The 14,775-nt window shown below is 43.8% G+C and overlaps 1 protein-coding gene across 1 annotated transcript in view; it reads right to left on the bottom strand.

Annotated features, from left to right (window-relative positions):
* The window catches only part of LOC126456244 (transcription factor GATA-6-like), a 536,593-nt gene that overhangs the window by 29,303 nt on the left and 492,515 nt on the right, over positions 1–14,775 (bottom strand). Inside the window, exon 5 of the mRNA XM_050091996.1 lies at positions 5,745–5,914. Within this exon, the coding sequence (XP_049947953.1) occupies positions 5,745–5,914 (170 nt within the window). The remainder of the gene's footprint in view (positions 1–5,744; positions 5,915–14,775) is intronic.

Genomic DNA, 14,775 nt, shown 5'->3' on the forward strand with positions numbered 1-14,775 from the left:
TCTCTTCGATGTCATCTTGCACGTAGCAGACGAAACGAATGCTAGCTATAGAGCCAGCTATGAAATTTGACTAACTGCAGCAAATAAAACTTATTTCTTAACTGAATATTCATTTTCCACCACATATTTTCCATCGCATGTCAATGTGAAACCGAATAACGAAATTAAAAATGTCGTGTTACTGACCGTTACTTAGTCAGGGGGCTATCTACATCCACAGGATGTATTTTGGACCTATCGCTTCCAACATATCGGTTGTCCTATACAGTAAACAGGAAATATTTCTGTTTGGAGAATCAGCTTTGGGTTTTGTATTATATCTTTATGTTGTGGGGGCTATTCTTTGAATTAAACAGAATGTGAGAAAGTAATATTAACTAAAAAATTTACAAAGTCCTTCATAGCTATCATTTACAGATGATCCACAGCTATCTTTTACAGATGATCTTATAATTCACTTTTGTGTTATCGAAATTAGAAGCTTTAGATGAAAACTCAACATCATTTAGAAAAAGCATTTTATTCAACTTTTCAGCGACGTAGGAAGAATTTTATGGTTTTCCGAGGTTGTGAAGACTGGGTCACTTCCCACAAGACCTGCGGAATCTAAGAACAACATTACTGAAGAGGTGTTGCCAGTCTGCGAATCCAACGACGAATCCGAAAACTTACCACTGATAATCGAGATTTCTGTCTCTACACACTCTATCAAATGAGACAAACAGCATCGTTCCATGATGAGATGGTGCACATTTCAGTATTTCAGGCAACAGATAATTGCCAATAATGACAAATCATTTCTGATTTGAAGCGAGACAGTTGATAGTGGATGCTCAAAATAAACATTAATAACTACCCAACGAGCTACGGAGCCACATTTAATAATCTTGAAGATATTCGTGTAAGTTTTGAATTGCATTCAAAGACATTTTACTCCATTCCTTGTGAAGATACTTTTCCAGTTCCTTGAAATATGCAGGAGCATGGTAGCGGGCCTGTAATTGCTTTTCAAATGCAAACTGTAATGGCTCTACAACATTCATTTCTGAAGATTGTGGAGAACGGTATAGTGCAGTATTTCGTGATCATGCTCAAAAAATCAGTCTTTGGCATTTACAGTCCAGTGGATGGGTGATGACTATCGAAAATTCATTCCCCTAACTGGAAACAATATTAACGCTATTTGAATAACACGACCACCTGCACTGGTTTCGTTGATATTAATAATCACCTCTCATCCTGGTTTGACTATACGAACCGCTGGAAACCAAGATTTGACCCATAAAACCATTACGAAACATACTATGTTTCTCATAGTTGGTAAAAATTCTACGCTTCCCCTAATGTTTGCCACATGTAGATCATGTCTTGCTATAGGTAAACCTACAAGGACAGTAGTCTAAACCCGTTATGGAGCCCCAATTTATCTGTGGTCCTGCTGTGGTATTCTACACCGTCAGTCCACAAAGTTTCCAGACTGAATTAATAATAAATAGAAAAACATTGTGGTTTTGGTACTTCAAGGGCTGTACATAGTCTCCATTCACTTGAGTACAACGCGCAGAATGTTCACATAATCATTCAGATACAATCATTCAGGTAAGTCCTTCTTCGGGACGTTTTCTACTTGCATGTCACACTGACTCGAATGTCGGTTATGTCGCCAAAGCACTGACTCTTCGTGTGACTTTCTGCACTTCGTCGTTTTGTGGTAAGCTGCGTGTTGATAACAGCAAGTCTCCTCACTCGTGATGAATTTTCCAAACAAGAACTGTCCGCGTTCCGCATTTCAGTCAAGTCGCTGTAGGCGTCCATGCGTCGTGGTTTATTTTCTGGAGTCAAGGTGTGCGAAACAAACTTTGCACATTTCTTCTCTTCTTCAAGACATTGTAGAGAATTTTTTGAACACCTGATACAGAGATGTTGTTCCATCGCGACTTGTGGCGACAGCAACAAAAACCTACAACAACATAGATACACTACTGTCTCACGTCCACTACTTAACGCTGCTTACTCACGACAAATTCTGTTTCTGTGAGGATCTATAACCTCTAAATACTTTATAAAAAGAAAACATGGTCCACTGTAGGCTATAATGTAAACGTTCTGTATTTAAATCGTGCGATTAACTAATTTCGACAGTAAGTTAATTTCAAGCACATGTGTCATGTCACTTATTACGGAGTGTAATTATCAGGTTCTTTCTCCTTACCGATTCAGAACCAGACTCATATTCCTTAATTACATTAGGACTGAATCGACATCAAAAGCGTTACATCATCACATGTCACATATTCATAACTGTACTCTGAGTGTTATGCAGTGGACATGGAGTATAGTTAGCAACTTGTGACATGCGATGACGTAACGCTTTTGATAGCGATTCAGTCCTAACGTAATTATGGCATATAAGGTCAGGTTTTGTATGGGTAAGGAGAAAGAATCTTATAATACGTGACATCAGAATGTGCTTGAAAATGACTTCTTGTCAAAATTACCTAATCGCACGATTTAAGTGAAGAACGTTTACATTATAACCTACAACGGATCATGTTTTCTTTCATTAAGAATGCACATCTGTTGTTTACAGTTGTGGGTTCACACTAATTCCGTAGTTTCTGCGTTGACGTCGCTTATACGCCAGGCGTAGCATGCGTCTCGGAAATTTTTGAAAGCACGGTGGTCTATTTATGCAAGTTTAGCGAGAACAGATCGCTAAATGTATTCTTCCTTTCCCAATATAGTTGGCCATAGAAATATGTTGTCCAATGCACACTTTCAGCATAGTGGTCTTCTGATGGAACCATATCCTGTCACTTTCTGTGAGAAATGTGTCGTCTTCACCATTCAGGCTTCCGAGCGCGTTTCCGCGTTTGACTTAAATTTTCATTGCCACTGATGCTTCTTTCCACCTATGATATTCGAACACCACAAGAAATGCTCCCATGGACTATTTATTAATTCACCTCTGCTCTATTGGAATCAGTGGAAGAAAATGGTTTACCCTACACAAAGGACATACATGACAATTACATGCACTGGATCGAAGCGGTGGAACTTGAATATTGATATCTCTAGATATATCTAGTAGATTTGTGACTGTTGTCATTCATGGACCAATCAAGCAGGCAGCGACAATTTGTCGTCGTTGGAAGTCTGTGACGTCCCGTATGACGGGTGATGATCACAATGCCACAACGATCACAAAGACAGTGATTGATAGCTCAGGACACTTTCCAAGACTTTGTACTACGTGATAACAGAAGATACCTAATGAGGACGCGAAACAGGTTAAATTAAAAAACAGGCTCCGTAACGTGCAATCGTTGCATCTCTCGCTACTGCTTGCAATGTAGAGGGTGACCCAAAAATCTGTTAAAGTTGGAAAATTCCCAATCCACGGAATAATGTGGGTAGAGAGATAAAACTTGAGAGACAGGCGCGAAATGAAATGGGATTTCATTCATACTAAAAACGACCGTAAAAACCGGCCAACAGATGGCGCTGGACAGGAACACATCAGGGACGCTACATGGAAACACCCACAACTGCAGACTTTAGGCTACCGAAAATCGTAGATCTACCGTAGAAGCCTCACTAAATGACAAAAAAGTCACGGTGTGATGTGGATTTATCACATCAATTGTGTCAGTCCCTTTTCTTCGATGGAATGCGGAGTGCTACTTTTTAAAGTGTCAGCGTGACGGGTGCGAGGTACGCCAATATGTTACACAATCCTATCACCTCTAGCCTGGTCAATAGAAACCTGCCGGAAGGTACAACTTTTATGCAGGATAGAGCTCCACTCAATGTTGATACACGTGTGAAACATGACTTGCGCACGTAGTTTGGTGATGATCGCATGCTGAGGCGCCACTCCCGTCATGCTTGGCCTCCCAGTCGTCAAACGTCAATCCGTGTGATCTGGTTGTGGAGAGAGACTCAGAGGGCCATGGGCACCGGTTCCCAGGTAGATGCCGTGTTTCTTGACTTCCGCAAGGCGTTCGATACAGTTCCCCACAGTCGTTTAATGGACAAAGTAACAGCATATGGACTGTCAGACCAATTGTGTGATTGGATTGAAGAGTTTCCTAGATAACAGAGAACACAGCATGTCATTCTTAATGGCGAGAAGTCTTCCGAAGTAAGAGTGATTTCAGGTGTGCCGCAGAGGAGTGTCGTAGGACTGTTGCTATTCACAATATATGTAAATGACCTTGTTGTGAATGACGTCGGAAGTTCACTGAGGCTTTTTGCGGATGATGCTGTAATATATCGAGACGTTGTAACAATGGGAAATTGTACTGAAATGCAAGAGAATCTGCAGCGAATTGACGCATGGTGAGGGAACGGCAACTGAATCTCAATGTAGACAAGTGTAATGTGCTGCGAATTCATAGAAAGAAAGATCCTTTATCTTTTAGCTACAATACAGCAGGTGATCAACTGGAAGCTGTTAATTCCATAAATTATCTGGGAGTACGCATCAGGAATGATCTAAAATGGAATGACTATATATAAAATTAATTGTGGGTAAACCAGATACCAGACTGAGATTCATTGGAAGAATCGTAAGGAAATGAAGTCCGAAAACAAAGGAAGTAGGTTACATTGCAATTGTTCGCCCACTGCTTGAATACTGCTCAGCAGTGTGGGATCCGTACCAGATGGGGCTGATAGAAGAGATAGAGAATATCCAACGTAGAGCAGCGCGCTTCGTTACAGGATCATTTTGTAATCATGAAAAATATGAGACTCCAGTGGAAAACTCTGCAAGAGAGACGCTCAGTAGCTCGGTACGGGCTTTTGTTTCGAGAACATAGCTTCACCGAGGAGTCAAGCAGTATATTGCCCCTTCCTACGTATATCTCGCGAAGAGACCATGAGGATAAAATCAGAGAGATTAGAGCCCACACAGAGGCACACCGACAATCTTTCTTTCCACGAAAAATATGAGACTGGAATAGACTGGAGAACCGGTAGAGGTACTCAAGGTACCCTCCGCCACACACCGTCAGTTGGCTTGCGGAGTATAGATGGAGATGTAGAGTTACCTCAAGTCGTAAATCTAAGCGATCGTTCGACCTCATTAGAAATGCTAAGAGATAACATCCGACGGTAACTTATCATACTTGCTGATATACTTTACACTGCTATTCACAAAATTGTCCAGTGACCACAGTAATGATGACGGCCTACATTTCAACATTTGTTCTTAAGAACACCGTCGTTTTTAAAAAATCAATTGTTTTGGTAATTTTTGCTTTTGTATTATATGAAGCGCCATCTTTATGTCATTTTGTGCACTTTTTTCAGTTTCAGTAAAACTCCATGTGGTTTGAAGCAATTGTGTCAGTTTTTACTAGTCTACCTAGTGAAGTATGAATTTTAACATGTTAACGGTACACCCTGTACGTCAATGGCATTCCTCACGAAGACCACAAGAAAGAGTGAAACGATGGAGCCTTTTATAAAACAACCCCGGCTGGAACCTAAGGTGCTGGCCACGAAGCTACCTCGGACGCATAGAAAGGCTGAAGCTAACGCCAGACCCGGCATACTCGCGTGTGTACCTGCGAGATCACTGCTGGCGCGGTTCCTCCGGCAGGCTCCTCCGGATGAGGAGGGAGAGGAAGCGGACACGGGAGGGGTGTGAGAGGGAGGTAGGAGGAGGAGAGGAGGAGGGCAGAGGAGGGCCGTGCGCTGCTGCCGGTGCTCGAGTGCCTGTGGGACCCCGGCCTTACCAGGCGGCGCGGCTGCTTCACCAGCGGCCGGTTCATGCCGTTCATCTTGTGGTAGAGGCCGCACGCGTTGCACAGGTAGTGGCCCGTGCCGTCGCGCCGCCACAGCGGAGTCGAGATGGCGCCGCAGTTGACGCACTCGCGGCCCTCCGTCATGAAGTCGGCCGCGTCCACTGCAGCGCATGCCGACGCTCAGCCACGGCGCAACACAAGTACACACAAGACAAAGTAGACACACACACAGCTGCCCGGTCGCTGCTCGTGGTGACTCCCTTCCGTGTTCCGAGACCTGCCTGAAACTCTTAACTCTACGTGCTAAAATACTGGAATTAACAATGAAACGACATTCCTCTCATCAAATTGTTTTTCTGGCTGTTGTACTGCAAGAGACATTTTATTTATCGTATTCTGAAGGGATAGTGAGAAGTAGGAGGATCGTAAATTCCACATTGCTCAAAGTAGGTTGGTTAGATGGTGGCTAAGGGTGCCCACTTATTCCCTATGTTTTGTCTTGTCTTTTTTGCCACTTTGTTTATCCTCTTCTTGTGTCATCTTCCTCTTGTGTTGACCCAGTTGTGTTGTGATCGTGGGACGGATCCAAATGTGACGGCGACTGCGCTGGCACCCCATTGAGCGCAACGCCTCTGGGGCGCCCCGTGCTGTCACTCATCCTCCTCCTCCTCCCCCTCCCCCCCCCCCCCTCTCCATCAGTCCTGTTCTTTACTCTTCGTGCCTCCTGACGTTACTTTTGTCTCTTTGTATGCCACATAGACCTTTCACAGAAATGAGAACAACAAATAAACGGGTATGGACTGTGTTACAACGATGGAATTCAAGAGTCAAAACTTCGAACATGGAACGCAATCATAACACATGTGGTACTTGGGTAGAACAAATAGGAGGTACGTACGTCTGGAGGTCCCTTAGTTACACGTCGCTGTTGCAGACTGACATTACACCACGGCACATACACAAATTTTAATACAGCGAACAGACACGAAATGACCAGACGAAAAGTTCGTAATTTTGTGAAATAAAAAATTGGCCTGAGCGAGTCTTGAACCCGGATCTCTCCCTTCGCAATCCAACACCGTGACGACACAACCACGACACGAAAGTAATCGATGCTCCTCAATATTGCACGACTCTGTTTTTCTTCTCTTTTCCACAATCCAGTACACCTTCTTTCTCTTTTCCTGCTCGATCCGTGTTCAGTTTCTGATGGGCTATCCAATGGGCCAACTTACCACTAAATCCGCAGGGGGGGGGGGGGGGGGGGGGGGGTGCGATGAGGAGTTTCCCTTGTGAGCCCTATTGCAAGGTGAAGGAACCAGTCAAACCCCCGATTCTCTAAGGAATCGAGCTCCCCTGGATAAAACAGCTTCAATGTCTGATTACTTTACAAGTGAGTTCATGTGTAAAATATTTGACTTTAGTCTCGTAGGCCTACACAAAATACGTTTAGGAAAAGCTTAAAGTTATGCTTAAATTTTGTTAGAAGTCGCTCAGTGCTCTTCGATGGAACAGTGAATATTACAGCCCGGGTAATTCCCGTTCCATTTTAAGCACAACCTAGTTTTTACACGCATGTCAATGTTGATGACGTCATATCTCCTGAATTACGTATTATACAGTGATGTAATTTTTGCAAGTACATTAAGTGAGAGACGCACATAGTGTCTGAAAAGTGTGCTGCAAATAGAAAGTGCAATAAAAAAAATAATAAATTACAGCGTCGAGCCCGACGCAGCAGTTTTACTGCATGTAGAGAGAAAACGTAGCAACCGATTAACTGCTTTTCCTTCATCATTTTATGGGAGGGATCTGAGACGAAAAGTTTCATAAAGATTTGAAATTATGTGTAAAGTTACTTGCAAGTCATTAATTGCTCTAATTCTCAAGCATTGGATGACTATAGTCTGGGTATTTATACGTGCGGTGAGTTACGCTGTCTCGAGACGTATATGTAGTTTCTAACTTTAATAGCTGTCTTATTGCACAAAGTTTTAAGATAACATTATACTCCTTCATGAGTAGATTATGCTAACATCACAAATTTTTAAATTCTGTCAATAATCACGTGAAATTTTGAAAATCAAAATTTTGTTGAACCTGTACGCCGTCAGATTGGCAAGCAACTGATATTGGGGTAGCGGTTTAATAATGCAGATAGAGATGTACACCATGACGATATATAGATATACTACACAGGATTTTTCCTGTGTCTGTGTCCCCTGTGTTCACACAGTGTCACTGCCACGCTACACCCAGAGCGAGCGAGGAAAAGTAGAATGTGACGATCAGCCAAGGCCAACCCACCACGGAATGCGTCGCTCCTACCCATATTGAGACGCGCGAGTGCGGACGAGAGTTAGTTTGAGCTGCTCAGCTATCATATTTGCCAAATTATAGGGCCGTTTACTGACTTTTTTGTTAGACTAAGCATTATTAAGGTTGAATTCGCAAAAAAAGCTGACTATGACTTATCATTAATAAACGATTGAAAACACCTAACTACTATTTTTATTTGAAAAAGTTACTCCAGCTTTTAGGGCAAAATGTCCGGCTATGTCCGGGTAAATGTAACGCAGAGTTCTACTTGTCTATTTTCGGTCCTGGCAGCCCTAGTTGCAGCCGATTAGGCGCTTACCTGAACAAAATGTATTATTTTCACTTAGCGCTAACACAACACGAAATAAACGAAGGTAAAGTACGATATCACCCTGTTCGTGTGACAGTCTTGTAGAGCACTCGTAACTGACACTGGTCGATAGTAAAAATTGAGAGTTTCAAATACTTCTATTACCAACTTAATTTAAAAATTGTCATTCACATTTGTTTCTTTGGATCAATAAAAGCAGCCAGTTCGACACCCAAACGGGAGAAGGTATGAATGTCCTTACGGAGCGTTGTTGTGAAATGGGAATAACGTAATGGACCTTCAGTGACACCTCAGACAATCTGATAGCATTCAGAATGAGATTTTCACTCTTCAGCGCTGATATGAAACTTCCTGGAAGATTAAAACTGTGTGCGGGACCGAGACTCGAACTCGGGACCTTTGCCTTTCGCGGGCAATTGGTCTACCAACTGAGCTACCCAAGCACTACTCACGCCCCGTCCTCACAGCTTTACTTCTGCCAGTACCTCGTCTCCTACCTTCCAAACTTTACAGAAGCTCTCCTGCGGACCTTGCAGAACTAGCACTTGCCCGCGAAAGGCAAAGGTCCCGAGTTCGAGTCTCGGTCCGGCAGACAGTTTTAATCTGCCAGGGAGTTTCAGTCTGATAGCATGTTCATGCGTCGTGTATTACTTTAATTGGTTTGGAGAGGAGGGTTTGTTGCTCCTGCTTTCTGCAACAGAAATCCGGACCAGATCACTTGAATCAGGCGGAGGACCACCTCTAAAGATTAAGAAGGACGAGCGTACCTAGTGAATGTTTCTATGTTCCATTTATTCAAATATAACATTGTCTTTCGTACTATCAGATAAACATTGCTGGTGGTATTTCTTTTTAATTAGAATCGCTTATTACAATAGTTACGCATATACAATACAGGAAGAATTCAACAGTGTATAAAGTCATCACCCTTGCAGTCTTAAAAAGGTATGGAAAGAACATAGGAAATGTGGAGCATTTTCAAAAGAAATATAACGTTATAGAGTCTGTGCATGTTGCCGACGAGACGATATCAGTCGACGTCTGAATGGATTTCAAGAGACTAATCACGAAGGACGAGACCATGCTGACAGTTCAGAGCATTAGCTTGCTAAGAGAAACCTTTCCTCTTTTTCATTTTAAGTGAATTGTTTAGTCTTGGTTTTCATTAGGTACCAGCATAGTAAGATTCTCACATTCCTTCTTGGAGTTTAAATAGCTTTCAAATGTCCAGGGATTTCTCCTTTTTGCGAAACCTTCCACCTTCTCTCCTCGACGACGAAAAGCTGTACAGTGTGTGTAACTCAAACACATGTAATTATGCCAATGCTCTCTGACGCAGATCAATATAGTTTACGCTGACTAGAGACAGGTAACAACTTCGTACCTTGAAATGCATCTGACATGTTTTCGTAAATTGTGTTCTGTTTTCATAAATTATGTATTGTGACTGTCTGCAGTCCACATTGGTAGAATATACGATGGAATGAAACCCTCTGCGCGAACTATCACGGACATTAAACTTAGACAATTAACGTAGTAATTGTGAGAGAACGAGTATTTATTTTAGAAACGTTTTATTTAATCCGAAGACCTTACAAGATAACTGCTGGCGGGTTCAACAATGGCAACTAGATCATGCGTACAAACATATCTACATATATTTAAAATGCTCATTCTTGTATTTCCTCATTTCATAACGTAACGAAGATGGATGTTGTGGCCAGGCGAAACACACTTTTGTCCACAAGAAGAACAAATTTTCAATGTCCCGGCAGATTAAAACTGTGTGTGTGCCGGAGTGGGACTCTAGCCCAAACCACGAATTTAGAGTGCCAGGAAGCTTCACATCAGCGCACAATTCGCTGCAGAGCGAAAGCTCATTGTGGACACTAATTTTCAGTTGCAAAATAAGATCTTGTAATAGAATATATCCACAAGAAGAGTAGCAACTATATGGTTCGAGTTTTGAAACCGAAATCGCGATTTACACGTTTCGCTTTAAGGCACGATCCAAAAATCCTATACTTTTCTTGTAATTTTTGGGTATCAGACCGGTTGCCGCGATTTCAGTTGTCAGAAAGATGTCTGAAAGGAGGTACAGTCAGCCCACCGGGAACCAAACAATTCCGTGTTCTCGAATAAATAGAGCAAGAAAGAAACTGTGAAAGAGAAATACTGTTACTAATAAAACTGAGGAACTATACATTCGGAACGAGTCATTTTACCAGAATCGGGTGCTAAAGAAACTAGAATACCATCCAGTAACACAAATGTCAGACTATCGCCTCACTATGGCTACGGCTGATTTGTTTCTTTGTTCCTGCAAGTCTGTCCTGTGGCTTTGTGTAAAATGATATCGCGAGTGATAGAGGCTACACATTAACGATGGCTATGGTGGCTCGTCGACGACGACGACGACATCGACGAGAGCAGCGGCAGCAGCAACGACGACGATGCGGCCAGAAAGCGCTGTTTCAACAGTACTCCCTCCACTATTGGTAGCCGTAACGTGGAGGTGCAGAGAAGTAAACACAAGCATTGCTGCCGAAGCAAGTGCGTTAACATGACGTCAGCAAGAGCCGGTTGCGACACCAGCTGGGCGTCATCTACATGTCTGATCCAGCGCTACTGACACCGCAGCGTCTTGAGTGCTGATCACAGACTTTCAGGCTGCCACCTCTCCGTAGAGAGCCTAGTTGGCCATCAAAGAGATACTACGCGCCACTTGAAGTCTGTATACTAGATCCCAAATTAAGTTCTGAAACTGCATATCTATGCTACTGCTGAAAAGTATGGGACAGTCAGTTTCACTGCATTTGAGGGAGGTTTTCTCATCGCCAGTCTGCCGCCAGCACGAACCTGTCTTCCTTAAATTTTACCACTGCAACTCTAGAACTAAAGGTTTGTCAGTAGTATCCTTGCATGTTAAGAAGTACTCTACACCATTTTCGATTTTAAAGGTCATTACTTCAAAACACTAAATCGAGGTATGGTGTTTCGTTGGATAAACTTACTATAAAAATCGCGCTTATTTTGAATACCAAGAATCAGATTGGTCTATTATTTCCACTTCCTGCTGAAAGACTTCGCCCAGATCAGTACCTTTTAATCAAATTATTCGGTATTTAATTGTTGATTGTAATAATACGCCGAAATTAAAATCACAACAAAAGTTACAAGTGTCTATAGATGAATCGAGATGTATGTCGGATACAATTGACCCCTCTGCAGCGTCATTCCTCAGTATGAAAATACAGCTATTATCATAGCGTTTCGCAAATGGCGAGCAGCTTGGAGACGCAAACGAATCTTAGTTAAGGCCTCTGGCTAAGGAATTCAACGACGCGAGTATATACAGAAGCTCGCTCTTGCTACGAGAATTGTTCTAATGTCGCAGGAAATTGTAGATAGGTAGCTCATGATTATATCTTTAACACATTAAGAAAAGGAAAAAAGTAACGCCCCACCATGAAGAAATTATCCGAACTGGTCGAAATCGTTACATGTGATGTACATATACAAATGATAAGTTCAGAAAAAATGGATGATATATTCGAGAAAAATAGATCTTATCAAACTAAGCGAGTAAATAACGCGTTGTCCACCTCTGGTTCTTAAGCAAGCACTTATTCGTTTTGGAAGTGATGGACAGAGCTGCTCGATGAGGTTTCGTGCCAAATTCTGTCCAATTGGTCGCGTTAGATCGTGAAAATCCCGAAATGGTTGGATTGAAACTTTGTCAAATTGGGAGAGATCCGGGGACCTTATTGGTTCAAATGGCTCTGAGCACTATGGGACTTAAGTTCTGAGGTGATCAGTCCCCTAAAACTTAGAACTACTTAAACCTAACCAACCTAAGAACATCACACACACCCATGCCCGAGGCAGGATTCGAAACTGCGAACGTAGCGGTCGCCCGGTTCCAGACTGTAGCGCCTAGAACCGCTCGGTCACAAAGGCCGACGCTTTTTGGTCAAGGTAGGATTTGGCAACCACAAAGACAAGCAGCAAGAACTCTCGCCGTATGCGGGCGGGCATTGTTTTTGTGGTCTTCAGTCCAAAGACTGGTTTGATGCAGCTCTCTATGTTACTCTATCCTGTGCAAGCTTCATCTCCCAGCACCTAATGCAACCTACATCCTTCTGAATCTGCTTAGTGTATGCATCGCTTGGTCTCCCTCTACGATTTTTACCCTCCACGCTGCCCTCCCTTGATGCCTCAGAACATGGCCTACCAACCGATCCCTTCTCCTAGTCAAGTTGTGCCACAAATTTCTCTTCTCTCAAATTCTGTTCAGTACCTCCTCATTACTTATTTGATCTACCCATCTGATCTTCAGCATTCTTCTGTAGCACCACATTTCGAAAGCTTCTATTCTCTTCTTGTCTAAACTATTTATCGTCCACGTTTCACTTCCATACATGGCTACACTCCATACAAATACTTTCAGAAACGACTTGGCCACTTAAATCTATACTCGATGTTAACCTCAAAGTTTTTATTTCTTCTCCATGGATTTTTACTCCGAATTTTTCTTTTGTTTCCTTTACTGCTTGCTCAATGTATTATCTTGCCGAAATATGAGGATGGCTTGCCATGAAGGGCAACAAAACGGGGCGTAGAATGTCGTCGACGTACTCTGTGCTGTAAGGATGGTGCGAGTGACACCAAAGGAGTCCTGCTATGAAAACAAGTGCAAATGGTTCAAATGGCTCTGAGCACTATGGGACTTCATTTCTAAGGTCATCAGTCCCCTAGAACTTAGAACTACGTAAACCTAACTATCCTTAAGGACATCACACACATCCATGCCAGAGGCAGGATTCGAGCCTGCGACTTAGCGGTCGCGCGGTTCCAGACTGTAGCGCCTAGAACCGCTCGGCAACCCCGGCCGGCTGAAAACAAGTGGCACCTCAGACCATCACTACTGGTTGTCGGACTGTGTGGCGGGGTGCAGTAAGGGTGGCATCGCAGCGCTGTCTGTGGCGTCTCCAGTTACGTCTTCGGCCTAGAATGGCTTCAGTGATGAGTAAAGCTTCGAAGTGAGCCCTGATGACCGGCGAAGGCATATCTGGAGATGCCAGAGACTGCGGTGGGATACCAACCTGAGCGTCGCACGCCATACGGCTCGACAACCGTGAGGGATGGTCTGAGGTGCCATTTGTTTTCATAGCGGGACCCATGTGGTTGTCACCCGCGGCACCCTTGCAGCACAGCGGTTCGCCGACTACATTGTACGCGCCGTTTTGTTGACCTTCATGGTAAGCTAACATGGCCTTACATTTCAGCAAGATAATGTCCGCCGATACACTGCTTGTCTTCTTGCTTGCCAAATTATACCTTGGCCAGCAATGTCACCGGATCTCTCCCCAGCTGAGAACGTTCGGAGCATCGTGGGCAGGACCCTCCAACCGTCTCAGTATTTTGACGACCTAATGCCCAAATTGGACAGTGTTTGGCACCATATGCCTCATGAAGGCATCCAGCGACTCTAAGTTAGCTCCAAGTTGACTAATTGCTTGCATAATAGCAGACGTGGGCACTCAATTTGTGAAGCTGCTTATCTTGATAAATCATCCAATTTATTCTGATAACGTAATCGTTTGTTTGTCTGTACACGTGGATCGCATTTACCGGTTGCCGTCCCATTCGGATAATCCTTTCGTGATGTGTCTCTTTTTTGTCTAGAGAGCATTTTTAAAAAAAGTTGTTACAGGCGGTAGGGAGAAAAGTCGGAGTTTAGCGTCTCGTCGGCGGAAGAGAGACGGAGCGCAAGCACGTATTAGGTAAGGAAATGAGCCCTTTGCACTCAGTGATGTAGGCAGCGGGCGAGGACTGCTCCGAGCACGGACTGACGCCTGTCGCAGAGGCTACTGCGGCGGGCGCGGCGTCTGTTGTGCTGACAGCAGCGCCGGCGCCCTGCAGGCAGCGAAGGGAAGGGTAGGGAAGGGAAGGGCCGGGCAGGCACGGTCGCCGGCCTGAATGGCGCCTTTGTGCTCCACCTGCTGGGGCGCAGGTGCCACACAGGGGCGACGGCCGTGCCCTCTGCTCTGCTCTGCTCTCGCCGCACTCAGGGTCCACCAGCCACCGCATGGGTCGCGTTCGTGACACGCTTAGGTTACTCGCATCTGACGTCAAAACGACGTGTCACTTGATGCGACGGCTGCAGTCGGCGACTTTGGAGACGCCGTATTGATTTCGTATTACTTGATTGCTCTTGTACTTAAACTTACGTGTTATGGCAGTATGCCATTTGAAGGCAATGACAAAGATTTAGGATAAACATGTCACCCTTGGTACGACTTTTTATAATTAAAAGTCAGTTAATGATGCATTGACGGCAATGGCATTCAGGAGAACCTACAAAGAATG

The sequence above is a fragment of the Schistocerca serialis genome, chromosome 2, assembly GCF_023864345.2.
Source record: "Schistocerca serialis cubense isolate TAMUIC-IGC-003099 chromosome 2, iqSchSeri2.2, whole genome shotgun sequence".
Classification (NCBI taxonomy): domain Eukaryota; kingdom Metazoa; phylum Arthropoda; class Insecta; order Orthoptera; family Acrididae; genus Schistocerca; species Schistocerca serialis.